General features: G+C 38.6%; 1 protein-coding gene across 9 annotated transcripts in view; it reads right to left on the bottom strand.

Annotated features, from left to right (window-relative positions):
- The window catches only part of LOC124146653 (metastasis-associated protein MTA3-like), a 50,955-nt gene that overhangs the window by 20,484 nt on the left and 15,700 nt on the right, over nt 1-14,771 (bottom strand). For all 9 annotated transcript variants that reach the window (XM_046517048.2, XM_046517056.2, XM_046517049.2 and 6 more), the window contains exons 5-8: nt 3,813-4,402; nt 1,708-1,825; nt 948-1,050; nt 193-292 (exon numbers count right to left, since the gene is read on the bottom strand). In XM_046517048.2, coding sequence (XP_046373004.2) covers nt 193-292; nt 948-1,050; nt 1,708-1,825; nt 3,813-4,402 — 911 coding nt within the window. The remainder of the gene's footprint in view (nt 1-192; nt 293-947; nt 1,051-1,707; nt 1,826-3,812; nt 4,403-14,771) is intronic.

The following is a 14,771-nucleotide window of genomic DNA, read 5'->3' as shown; positions in this document are numbered from 1 at the left end:
TAAGAAAAATAACAGTATCCCTATCAAAAGCTGAGTAGGAAACATGCAGTGACATATTCACCAATTTTTTTGTTTGATACTGGCCGTTTATGTTCAAATTGCATTATGTTCTAAGCATTTCAGGAATAGCACATGGATGTAACAATATGAATATACACCAGACTATAGTTGTGTACAAGGGAAGTAACTCACGAGTGTAATGTCCCTGGACGCAGCAGCTGCACTCATGTGTAGACTAGGTTGGCGAACTGTGCTGGTGCAGTCCAGAGCTCTTGCAAATGTACCCACTGACCTGTAATAGTGATGAAGAATGAGCCAATTTGAAAAGGGAGGGAGTGCCATTGAGCAAGAAAATCTGCGCAACGAAGCAACAATATCAGTGATCTTTCTGGGAACAAATGGCATTTTAGTCAAATCTAAATATTTGTTACATTTGTATACTTATCCTGTATTAGTACAATTTAAGGTTTTTAACAACTGTTGATAGGATATTCTTCCATATTATTACAAATTGGGAAAACCAAAAGTAACATCTACCTTAATCATTTAAAACATCCCATAAAAGACCTATTGTGTATGAAAAATGTTGAGTGCATCATAGAAAAAAAAGCAAGTAAGTGAGTGAGTGTGTTTGGTTTTACGCTGCTTTTAGCAATATTCCAGCAATATCACGGCGGGGGGCACCAGAAATGGGCTTCACACATTGTACCCATGTCGGGATTTGAACCCCGGGTCTTCGGCGTGACAAGCGAACGCTTTAACCACTAGGCTACCCGACCGCCCCAAAGCAAGTAAGGGATGTGACACTTGAATGAACAGGTAACAGATGAATCTATGTACAAAGTTCAAAACACCTCACTGGTATTATGAGTAAGACAATCAAAGAACTCATCATTCTCTGGCAGGGATGAACCATAAGTGACAAGTATTACTGCTAAATAGCATACCTGGAAATAATGTTAAACTGATCTACTTCTTTTTCTGCTAATCCATTTTCAGGCTGCCATATTAAATCTTCAAGATCAGCTATGACACGACCATCTTTTTCACCTGAAAACAACAGTAATCTGAATTAAAATTCTGTATTATTCCTGTTGTTATCACACACTGACACAGGAAGTACATCAACAACTGAGTTTTTATCTTGCATGTAGCAACTACAATGACGCAAGTCATGATGAGATCATGCAGTGATCAAGACATAAAATTAAAATTGGCTTGTTTAAAAATATAAATAAACTGCCATTCCATTGCATACATCTATCACAGCCAGGTCACAACAGCTTGCAAACTAGGCCAGACAAAACCATTGTCACAATTGTAAGCAAATATTTTGTTGGTTGGTTTAACTCTGCACTTAGCAATATTCCAGTTATATGACGTCAGTCTGTAAATAACCAAGTCTCGATCAGACCATCCAGTGATTGACATCATGAGCATCGATACACACAATTGGGATATGATGACATGCATAAACCAAGTCAGCGAGCCTGACCATCCGACCACCCAATGCCCACTCTCATCACAGACTTGTGGTACTGGGGGGCCTAGATTGCCCCGACATTATTTACATCTCATTGATGAATGCGAACAGCATTCATGACAAACTTTCCTAGCCCTGTACATCTAATGGGCAGGTTAGAAAAACACAATTGAGAATGAGAAAGACATGTCTTGTGTTGCTGTAGAATATCTGGTAGTACCTACCTTCTTTTAATAATGGTGTAATTTCTGCCTGAAACTTGGAACCCACTCGGATTTCCCCCTTGTCTGCTAAGAGGGTTTTCTGCTGTGGGTCGTAGACTAGTGAGTAGAAAAAGGTATCCTGGAAAGAAACCGAAGAAAGTCAGAGAAGAGTATATACGAGGTTAAACATGTGGCAGTAGAAGACATAATGTGTCCACATGGCAGCTGAAAGAAAAACTGATATTGTCCTTACACTGAGACACTGCCACTCTGTCACTTCAAAATCCACTGACTTCCTAAAAATATGTTTGACATCATATATTCGGACATCACATTGGATTTGACAATAATGAATATCCTCCATTATGAAAAGTAGGGCTGCAACGAATACACTATGAGGCGAATACGATTCGTATCATGAATATAGGGTGATGAATACAAATATTTATTCACGAATACAATAACAAGTCAGCAGTTGATATATTATTTATGATATTAAGTGAAACAATATCAAAATAAATTATTTGACATGGTTTGTTAATCATTAGTTTATTATACATTTATATACTGCACTTATCCAGGAACTAGTATCTGTACAAATGTGACAATGACCAGTGACCACAATACTGTCAAATTAAATATAAAAGAGTGTTGTCTTTGAAGAAATCTATGCACATAATATGTTCTTATGGATATTTTAAGGGCCAGGGTATGTTAATGCACATGACTGCATATTTATAAATATTCAATTAATGAATGGATACAGTTCAATTCACCGAATACGCGAGTGAATCGTAACAGTCCTAATGAAAAGCCAGTGGTATTAACGGAGGAGATACCACAACAGGGACGGTCAGCAACCACCACCTAATAGTGTCTCATTTATCAGGATGGAAATTATTCATATCTACACATACACAATATAGAGCAGTATTATCCACTCTAAAGTAACACATATCTAAAACAAAATACAGAAAGGTGGTGAGTAAATGTGGCTGAATGCTAGGGCTGTAACAAATACACTATGAGGAGAATACGATTTGTATCACGAATATGGGGTAATGAATACGAATGTTAATTCATGAATACAGTAACAAGTCAGCAGTTGATGTATTTTTTGTTATATCCAATGAAACAAAAGCAACACATATTATTTGACATGGTTTGTTAACTATTAATATATTAAACATTTACATACTTCACCTATCCAGGTACTAGAATCTGCTCGAATGCAACAATGACCAGTGACCACAATACTGTCAAACTAAATATTATCATGATTATAAGAGTGTTGTCTTTGAATAAATCTATGCATATAATATGTACTTATGGATATTTTTAGATACAGGGTATGTAAATGAACATGACTGCATATTTATAAATATTCGATTCTATTGGTCACGAATAACTAATTCAATTCATGAATGGATACGGTTCGATTCACCGAATACACGAGTGAATTGTAACAGCCCTACTGAATGCCAGAGTCAGAAATGTTCTAGACTTATCGAGGTGGTCTGTAAATATTGAGTCTGGACCATACAAACCAGTGGCTGATATAATGAGCAACATCCTACAACGTACGATGACATGCAGTCAACAAAGTAACCGAGCCTGACTTCCCTACTCATCTTAATCACCACTTACATAAAGCATAGGCTACTGGGGCCCCCAGGGAGAACAAAAAAGAGGACGGCCAAGAAACACCTGGCGACGGGACCTTGAGGCAGACAGTAAGAAGATGGGACACACCTGGAAACAACTAGAGAGGGCAGCCCAGGACCGAGGACTCTGGCGGACTGTTGTCGGCGGCCTATGCTTCGGGAGGAACGATGGGCATAACTAACTAACTAACTAACTAACTAACTAACCAACTGGGGTCCATTCCTAACACAGGACAAAGGTGTACGCGGGATTGTGTATATATCAGTGTAACCATTTCAATTTTAGTTTAATAACAATAAGATATGAAACAAATCACTCTTACAATCTGACAACCTGGAGGACTTCCTGATTACATCATAAGGAAAAAGATCATAGAAGATACACCACATAGGCTACTTCCCTGTAAATACCAGGAGGGCTGGATGTGGACTTACTAATAGCTACGGTCTGAATCTACTCACTTCTTTATTCAAGTATGAAAGCAGGGACTCTGTCTCATTGAGTAGTGTGACAACACACTTCCCTCGTATGTGTGTGGCTGGCAGGGTCTCCACCTGCCGCGACAGGAACAACTCTCGGTGCTTCAGCTGGTGCCTCTGCTTCTCGGTCACCTGGGACTTGTCGTTCTTCTCAGATTTTTCTGAATTCTCGGACTTGTTGTCGGTCTTATCTGAGGATGTCTCCATTGATCCTTCTGTTGGTAGCTGCTGCTCTGAACCCGTCTGTTTCTCTGTCTGCTTGTCAGATGGTTTTTCAGGCTGTTTTTCGGACTGTTTTTCAGGCTGTTTTTCGGACTGTTTTTCGGACTGTTTTTCAGACTGTTTTTCAGGCTGTTTTTCAGGCTGTTTTTCAGACTCTTTTTCAGGCTGTTTTTCAGGCTGTTTTTCAGACTGTTTGTCAGACTGTTTGTCAGACTGTTTGTCAGACTGTTTGTCGGACTGTTTCTCAGACTGTTTGTCCTGCTGCTGTTCCTCAGTTGGCTGTGGTGACTGCTGTGGCGGCAGTGGCGGGGGTGACTCCTCCTCCTCTTCATCTCCCACATCCATATCAACTGAAACAAGTCATGGGTAACATCAACAACATGGATAAAAAGCGAGGGCAAGTCTGAAAAAACTATTGCATTGCATTCATTTAAGGTGGACATAACTAAGATATACTCAATACCAAATATGAAAAATACCCAACAGTAATGGACACTTAATAAAAGAGTCAAATCACGGCATGTCAGCTTGGAATCAAGCCTGAAATGATGCAGGTCTCAGACTTTTACCACTTTGGTGAAACCCACAAGCACAAGTAAGCTGTAGACAAACCTAGAAACATAATCTGGGATATGAGCAAAAAAGTGTCTATCATAGGGGTTGTCCTCCATGCCCCCTGATCAGTGGGAATGCAGAGCTCCAGATAAGCTTTTGGTGTTGTGGGTATTTTACCCATACATTTTAAAATCATTGGGCAATCATCAGCAATTCTATCTGGGCATTCAAATTTCTGTTACCCACTAGTTTTTACACATGTGGGTATTTAAGTTAAATATTTTTAAACACTATTCATCTAGTCCCTGCAAGCTGGTGTCGTGTGGGTTTGAGAGCATTATAGGACTAAAAAATACCACGATACTTCCACAAGAAAGCGTGATGGCAAATGATCATGATGTAACTGTCATCATGGAGTTTGGCAAGGTTGACGGAATGCCCGTTCATAATTTCAAAATAAGTTGCTGATTTGCTAATCGAATACGCAGTGTTACTTCACAATATTTTGATGATACACACAAGTTTTATTTCTGTAGCGTATCTGTAATGTTCATTGCGTATTTGATACGCTTGGATTTTATTTCACTGCGTATTTCTGATTTCTGATGCGTATTTTACGCAGATACGCAGCTTATCTGGAGCTCTGGAATGTGTTTGTTGTTTAACAGTGAACTCGGCAATATTCCATCTATATGACAGCAGCCTGTAAATAATCATTTCTGGACCAGACAATCCTGCAATTGATGTTATGATCTATGCCACCTGGATGCATTGACATGCCTTTTTTCAGTTCCATTAACTCACTTCTTACAACCAGCATAGGTTGCCAGGTTCCCATTCTAACCCCGTAAACAAACGTGTTCCCAATGTGGTTGCCTCTAACGACTAGCAATGGGGTGCTGGAGACATATGACCAGTTATCAGTATGAAGATACATGGAAACAGTCAACATTATTATTGAAATGCTTCATACAAAACTTGAGCCATTAAGGGACTTTCCACAGCCAAAAGTAAATGCACTTCATATACCGTACATATCCACACACCAGTGTCATAATAATATTTATATACCGGTATCAAATTACAGACCAAACTTTTTACTAAATCAGTAGTATTAACATGAGAGAAAAATGTAATTGTAATTGTAATGCATGTATATTCATTAAGTGACTGAGTGAGTATGGTTTTACGCCGCTTTTAGCAATATTCCAGCAATATCACGGCAGGGGACACCAGAAATGGGCTTCACACATTGTACTCATGTCTTCAGCGTGACGAGCGAACGCTTTAACCACAAGGCTACCCGACCACCCTATATTCATTAAGAGCAGGGTTAACAGTGGTTGCCAAAGTGTGCTAGGTTCAGGTGTTTTGTTGGCTGGTAAAAATTCTTTTAAATTCTGATGTAAAACATTTCAGTTGAGACCAAAGTCAGGAGGTCCCTTGGAATACTAGAAAACTCAACATCGATTAATTCTGGTTAAAGTCAAGCGAGTAAACCAATATTATACCAAAGATACCACCATGTCTGTATCACTTATTCATGAAATACTGTAGCTAACAATACATATTCCATATTAATGTTGCCTCTAATGTCAGATCTGAGATGTAAGAGCTCACTGCAATAAATGTTGTCTCCTAGCCAATAGTCTTCTAGTTTGATATCATTGCAGTAACGTTTGGTATCAGCCTGTTCCAAAATATTGTGCTGAACTTGTGCCTCTGCACCTTCTTCGGTAGGTCTTACACCTCAAATAAGGGCCGTCACACGCTCAACTTACTTTGCCAAAATCTTAGCATACTAGAGTTCTTGACTAGTTGATAGTCACAGACTGTAGTCATGGTACTCTATCAACTGAGCTGACTAGTTGATAGTCACAGACTGTAGTCATGGTACTCTATCAACTGAGCTGACTAGACAGTAACACAGACTGTAGTCATGGTACTCTATCAACTGAGCTGACTAGACAGTAACACAGACTGTAGTCATGGTACTCTATCAATTGAGCTGACTAGACAGTAACACTGACTAGTTGGTAGCAACAGCTTCTTGTTAGCTGGGGCTGTATTTTTTGTCATACAAAAATGACACAAGATATTGTATCGCAACTCAATTGTGATATGTACAGAGAGGTACACCGATTGTGACATCACTAAAACATAGTGATAACAGTGATTTATGGATTACGACATCTTTATGCGATATTTCGGTACAGGTGCTATTACCTAAGCATGTCATGGGATGTCATGATATCAATGCATCAATAATTTTTTAAATATCAATGCAGTATCGATACAAATTGCAAATACTCTATTAATAACTCACTGCCAGAGAAAGCTGTATATTTTATTTTATAATTTTAAACATTTAATGTATCGGTTCACATTTAGCATTAAATTGGTCACATAGGTAAATTTTATCTGTACATACACAATAATTAATGTTATTAATCAATATTTCGTGATACTTTTGAGTCTATGTACCAATACTAAATTTTACAATCAATAACACACCTATTACCATTTTCTTCCTTGCTCTACCAATTCCAAAATTCAAATAAATACCAACCAATCAAAACATTTGACCGGTGAAGTTGGTTGGGCTTTGGGGGTTAAATGTTTCAGGCGAGGTGTTATGAGAGCAACAAGAGGGGTAACATCAAGTCAATCTAAGATAACAAACACCAGTTCATAGGCGGTTGAGAGCATGTAGACAGGTTTGTAAAGGTCACATACATTAACACACATGTACAGTATCTCACATCCTCAACAACCTGGTTTGAGACAACCATACTCCTGAAATAATTCCCAGGCAGCAAGAAAAAAATGTTTCCATGGGCTTCAGAATTGTATATATTTCAGAACTGAAACAGTGGTAATAATCTTCAACCATGGTATTTGGGTGAGTGACTTTGGGTTCATGCTGCTGTTAGCAATATTCCAGCAGTATCACAGCAGGGAACACCAGAAATGGACTCCATACATGGAAGCCATGTGGAGATTGACCCCAGCCTGATAACGAAACACTTCAACCACAACTATCCAATGATAGGATCTGATTCATCTAATCACATTTTTCAGGTAACAAGTTTCAATATTTGGATCAAATATGTTGCTCAATAAATGGCCTATGTCTCCCATACTATCTAGTCATACACAGAGAGTATAGTATTACAGATATTACACCTTTTCTCAGCAAACATTTATTCACTACTGGAACAATTAACATGCATTATCTAATATAAAATAAAAAAGAAAACAGCATTATCACTATCCCCTGCCATGGGGCACATCAGAGATGACATATCTCCCCCACCCCCCCGGCAGCTGTCTGTAAAGTAACCACAAGTAAATGTGCAATTCTGTATGTAATGAGTCAAGAGTTGAATGTTCTTGAAGAAGCATACATTGTTTACCCACAAAAGATCCACCATGGTCGCATCCATATGAAATGGAAAGTAAAACAAGTGTGTTTCTGTGGGATTTTTTTATGCAAACAAATGACAAATTACAAGAAACAACAACTAAACAAGCGTATATAGTCAACGAAGTCATCTATATCCCCCGCCCATTTTAACTCGTTATGGTCCCAAATCAGGTAACTGACACAACATTTCTCTTAGCCCATGTCAAAATAGCTGCAATGGAAATTCTAAAATAAACATTTCTAAAACTCCTCAATATCAAATGGCACCAGTTCTGTATGTGCTTTATATATAGACATGCAATGTTTGGCAAGGAAATATTTAACAGTTTATTTGTTATACTCCATAAGTGAACCCACCCTATATCAAAACTTAAATCCAACTTGTTGCCATGTAAACGTAAAAAATAAAGATTTCTAATATTCCTAAATAGCAAAAGGCACCAGTTCAACATGAGTCTGATAGATATGCAAAGTTTTGTTATAAAGTTTTGAATGGGTTTTGAGTTATGCTCTGGAAACAAACTCTACCCTATAGAACCTAAGTCCAACTTGTTGCCAAGGAAATGTAAAAAAAATAAAAAAAAATAAAAAAATAAAAATTACTAAATAGCAAAAGGCACCAGTTTAGTATGTGCCTGGTAGACACGCAAAGTTTTGTAAGAAAGTATTTAACGGTTTGTGAGTTGCGTTCCAGAAACAAACACCACGCTTATAGAACCTAAGTCCAACTTGTTACCATGGAAACATAAAAAATAAAAATTTATAAAATTCCTAAGTAGCAAAAGGCACCAGTTCAGTATGTGCCTGGTAGACATGCAAAGTTTTGTAAGAAAGTATTTAACGGTTTGTGAGTTGCGTTCCGGAAATGAACACCACCCATATAGAACCCAAGTCCAGCTTGTTGCCATGGAAACGTAAAAAATATAAATTTATAAAATTCCTAAATAGCAAAAGGCACCAGTTCAGTATGTGCCTGGTAGACACGCAAAGTTTTGTATGAAAGTATTTAACGGTTTTTGAGTTACGCTCCGGAAATGAACACCACCCCTATAGAACCTAAGTCCAAATAAAAATTTCTAAAATTCCAAAATAGCAAAAGGCACAACTTCAGTATGTGACAGATAGATTTGCCAAGTTTCGATCAAATACACAGAATTGTTTTCGAGTTCTGCCCTGGAAAAGGAAATGATTATGGATGGACAGAGGGACTGGCTGATCGCTATTTCCCCCTGCATTATATGCCGGGGGGATAAATATTAATTAAAGCGACCAATTTTCAACTCAGTCATGATAAGTATCACTTAGATTCATGTAACTTCAGTAGTTTCTGACAAAACATGGCCCACACACTATGCACTGAGTTGAAAAGCAAGGAGCAAGGGCCATAACTCTGTAAAATACGATTTCCGACACCAATTTTTGAATTCATTTGAGATTATGACCAGTTACATCTGTAACTCTTTTCCTATATTCCCTGCCCCACTTTGTGGCCGGGAATAAAAATTGTTAGAGACATCTGTTTTATCATTAAAAGAGCTTATCATTTTATCCTTAACCAACCCATGATAAAGCTATAAGTCCAACATGGTTTCACAAATTACACATTGTTTTTTTCAGTAGGAAGATACTTCTGCACAATTTGCTCGAGACTCAAAAGCAAACAACAATCCTGTATTTTGCTGAACTGTTTCCGTAAAAATTCACTGTTAATGAGCAGAGGTTTCATTCCACGTAGCACCATCCTAAATCTTAAGCAATTCCATTTAAAACTTTAAAAAGAAGAAGAAACAAAGCCTGCCACAAATGTCTCAAGAAAAGAATTCAAATTCCTTAAATAATTAATTATTTAAACAAATATCCTCCACCAAAACTAAATCTTGCTATCAATTTGGCTCTTTGCCCATTTCACGTGAGCACAAACTGAACTGATGAGTATTGCAAGCCACATCCAACAATGACTATGAGTGATGTCGCCGTGACCTTCATCTCTGTACTAATCAGTGTAATACACGAGGGCCCCATCAGAGACGAGCATCATGGGAAGGAATTTCTCCTACACTGTATTGATTCAACAAAACTGCATGAATAACTCCTATGCAATCTGCATTTAAATATGCCCGCTAATATCTATCTGGTCTGATACGAGGATAATCACTAATCATCTGCAGTATCTTGGAACATTCATTCATCTTTTTCTCCAAAAATCTGTGATGTTCTTTTGCATCTTGAAACACAAAATTTGCCGCCAGAAAATAATGGGTTCAGTTTTATTAGTGTGCTTGATGTCCACATCTCCTTCAAGATCTAAAATCCCGTCACAGCTTTTATTCTGTGTCAAAATGAAAAAAGAAGCTTTTTTAAATCTCTTAATACATGTACTTAAAGCCTTACATAACAATTTCTATTCATGAATATTCAAATTTACTTTCGAAAACTTGAATTAAAGATCACATATTTATTGGGTCAATATGTCGATTGATATCACAGATACGCAAACGTCTCTGACCCTGAAGGTCTTTGTTTAATGACGAACTGGGGACACAATGGGCATGTCACATGACCTCTGACCTGTCCCCGGACTACTGACATGTTTGTTCATGTACGATCACAACTAAACAAACAGAGCAAAGTACACTGGGCTTTCCTTTGACACAACAAAACTTAGTGATCAAATTAATCTCTCTATTAGGAAACATTTCAAAGGGGACAATAAGTGAACTGAAACCAGAGTGAATCATCATCATCATCATCATCATCATCATCATCATCATCATGTGTTTATCTGAAACACTTTTACAGAGAAAGGAGAATACAGCCAGTGTTTTATGTTCAAGAAATGTACACCATTGGAAGCTAAAGTCATTGACACACACAAGCTTGGTGATAATGATAACTCGCAGTTTGTGCCAAATTCAATTGAGCCTACTTGCAAAATCTGTATTTTTGTGTTATTTCTGCAGATTTTAGTGATAATATGTATATGGACTACGATCATCTGTTCTCACTTGGCAGGGAAAATAGGTTTTTTTTCCACTTGGTCTTTGGCAAAAGTAACAGACTGTTAAAAGGCATTGTTATGACATAATCATGTTAACATAGACTATATGTACTATCAATAAAGGTCCATTATGTATTGTGAACATTTGTGAAATCTTGTCAGAATCACAGACAACTGACCTTGCACTATTCAAATTACCAGTCTGTCAATGAGAATCACTGTCAATGCCAAACAGCATAGTCAGACAAAAAAAGTATATGTTCTCACATGACTGTTATTGTTCTTTCTTTCTAACGTGCAGTGACCCTACGATAATGCAAATTGCTTTACAAAACATACATTTCAAATTTAACACAATTCATTTATAAAACAACAATGGATGTTAGTACAACAACCAAAATGTAACATTTAACTATGACGATGAACATTAAACTATCGCATGAAACAACAATGATGAACATACAGCCCAGCTTGAATCTGGAGAAACAGCAGAACTGTCAAAAAATAAAAAATAAATTGGGCGGGCTTGAAGGTCAACTGCTCGTGTAACACAACATACAAACGCTCCTGCGTCGTCTTCGTTGTTGTCGTGCTGTCACACGCTTCCTTCTCTGGCCTGTTAATGAAGACAGACAAGATACCAGTTGTAACTCAGAGATGATACCTTATATGTACACATTCCAACACTAAACATGTCAGAAGCTCTTCAGTATAAGCTGTTAGTTACATTACTTGGTTGATGTATGACATCGTACCACAACAGTGTGGATCGATGCTCATGACGTTAATCACTGGACTGTCTGGTCCAGAGTTGATTATTTACAGACTGCCGTCATACAGCTGGAATATTACCCAGTGTGGCGTCAAACAACAAACAACAAACAAACTGTTGCATTAATTCCTTTATCATATAGTCCTTGTGGCACTGGATATGCATACTGTGAAAATCGTCTTCATAAACTTTGATCAAATGAACTTTCCATACAGGATTATAAATTCACCATCACAGGTAGAAGAATTATTTCCTTGAACGACTTAACATAATACAGCTTCCCTGACAGACATAGATATCTTGTTTTGTGATAAGGGCCGAAAATACAATTTGTTCTGAAAACATTTGTCTACAGATTAACTTTTCCTGAATTTCACCAATCTTAATTTTCACACATGAACCACCATTCAGGCTATTTGCAGAATTTACATCACTATGACATTCGGCTGATCAAAGTGAGGTGTAATTACACAACTTACTCAACGCCAATCACCATTTAACTCAAGGCAATACTAAAAAGTTTATTTGTAATATTTAAGGCCACATCAGTGGTAGAAATTAACCAAATTATTTACTTCCTCAAAAAGCCTGAAATTTTACAACCCCCCCCCCCCCCCCCCCCCAGGGTACCTTTAACATTTAACAAACTGACTGTGACTAATGGGTGAGTGTAACTTTCGATCGGATATCATTGCAAATGTATAGAAACTTAAGGTCACATATATAGAAACTCTACCCAGGGAATTTTTGTATATAAATAATCAGGAAATGCAGCTTCCTGTAGGCCAGGCCCATAACCTGGACAATGTTACGTGTGGATAAGAATAACCAAACTTCTCTCATGTTCACAGTATTGATGATGTCAGTGTGAAAACCTTTGAATCGGTTTGCCTGTGCTTGTTTTTGGAATCATCTCAGAACATGTTGGTCTTGATATACAGACTATTATCAGCAGAGCTTACTGGAGACAAAGAAAATTTTACTTGTTGCCATTATCTGCAGACAAGTGAAAAATTGTCTTTAACAAGTACCAAATAACATATGAGTGAATTTGGCTGAATGATGATTTGAAGGTGTTATTTGCGGTTATTTTGCCACTTGAAACCCACAAGCACGGGTATGGTGCTGGCAAACCTAGAAACATGGGATTCAAACCTACAATCATAGGTTTCTAGCAAAAATAAACATCTAAAAATAAGCATGCTTAAGAGACGCAAATTGCATCGCCTTAGACAACTGGGCCACCCATTACCCCAAAGCTCACTGTGCACTCTAGCATCAGGAAAGCATGGTGATGTTCAAGTCAGATGGATGAAGTCTAACCTGAAATATTCACTAGCCTGCAGGGATAACATCAAAAAACAAACACATCTAACATGCCATTACTTTTTCATTAGCACCAAGAAAACTGACTCAGGTGGAGTCAACCGATTCATGGCAAAATCACTGCGACAATCCTATCAGGACCCCAGCAACCATCCATCAAATGGTATGGAATGGAAGAACAGGTGACTGCTATCAGACCATATCAGGGCTGTCACAACCTGGTCATTGTGTAAGCACCTCAAGATGACAGCAATAAGGCTTTGCCTGGCATTAACAAACTTGCCTTGGAGAACCTAAACAGGGCCTCAGCAATCAGGCCATGCCAGGCTCTCACACAATGGCCAATGAGAAAGCACCAAAACAGGGCCCCAACAATCATGCTCTGCTTGTCCATAACCAACAATGTACCTCGAGAGGGCCTCATGTCTGGCCCTCACTGAGGCCAAAGAAGGGACACCTCAAGAGGGCCTCATCAGTTAGACCATGGATAGCTTTTACGATCAATGAGGATGTACCTCAAAAGGGCCTCATCAATGTGGCCTGTACATGAGTTTCACACTGGCCAAGGAAGGAGCACCTCAAGAGGGCCTCATCAATCAGGCCATGCATGACTCTCAATCACACCCTAGCAGGGAGTACAACATCTGGGCAGGCAGGTACCCCAGGGTTGTCACTCCCTCGTGTAGCCTGTCTTTGTGTGGGACCAGCTGTCCCTGCTTGCTGGACTGCCGCCAACCCAGCCTCACCACACTGCACCATAGCACCCAGGCCTTTGTGTTGTCTCTCGTTCTGCTCAATTGATTTCAATACACACCACTGATTTCTCCCATGTTCCACTGACAGAGCTGACATAGTCCATCATTTCCATCCCATACTTGAAAATCATCTTATAATTGTAGATATTTACTCAGGTGCTCAATTTTAATTTTTAGTAACACCATCCCAATCTAACATCAGTGACGGTAACAGGACTATTTTTTGCCTTGGGGGCAATGAAGCTGGTTTTAAGATGGACTCTGCTGGAGTATAGTCAGCCCCCTAGAAAAGCCAGGTCATCCAGCTCCAGCCATGCCAGGTGTATCCCCCAAAAGACCCACCCAAGCTGTGGTAGTACCAGCCTACTGTGACCCACATGCATCAGCAACAGCAGGAAGGTCAGACGCGCTCTCCCTCACTCATGTCCCAGGCAGACAGCTGATGCTTTAGTAGGTCAGAAGACAGACAGCAGCCATTACAGACATTAGTCCCCATTACCAGTCTTCATATCAGTGCACAGACATATCATGGAGAAATCAACTGCAGAGAGGTGGCTAGCGTTCCATCGTAATTGACTCCTATCAATGTGCATTACCATAATGTCAATGCTATTTTAAGCATATGGAAAATGGAATAAAAGTATAAATGGAAGATCTTCGAGATGCTGAGTATCATAATTTCCTCGAGTCATTTACCTCCTAGAATTGGGCAACCAAGCAATGAATGTTTCCCATGAACTAGAAACTTGATTATCATACATATCGTATATAGATGAAATGTTATCAGACACTGATTCTCAATGGTGTTAATTTTATCCTTTTATATATTCAATTATTCATAGTTAAGCAATGGGTTGGAACAAAGTAGTTTGTGCAGATCCTTAGC

The sequence above is a fragment of the Haliotis rufescens genome, unplaced genomic scaffold (genome assembly GCF_023055435.1).
Source record: "Haliotis rufescens isolate VD_foot unplaced genomic scaffold, xgHalRufe1.0.p SCAF_3, whole genome shotgun sequence".
NCBI lineage: Eukaryota > Metazoa > Mollusca > Gastropoda > Lepetellida > Haliotidae > Haliotis > Haliotis rufescens.
The sequence above is the reverse complement of the archived record's forward strand: the minus strand, read 5'-3'. Positions and strand labels throughout refer to the sequence as shown.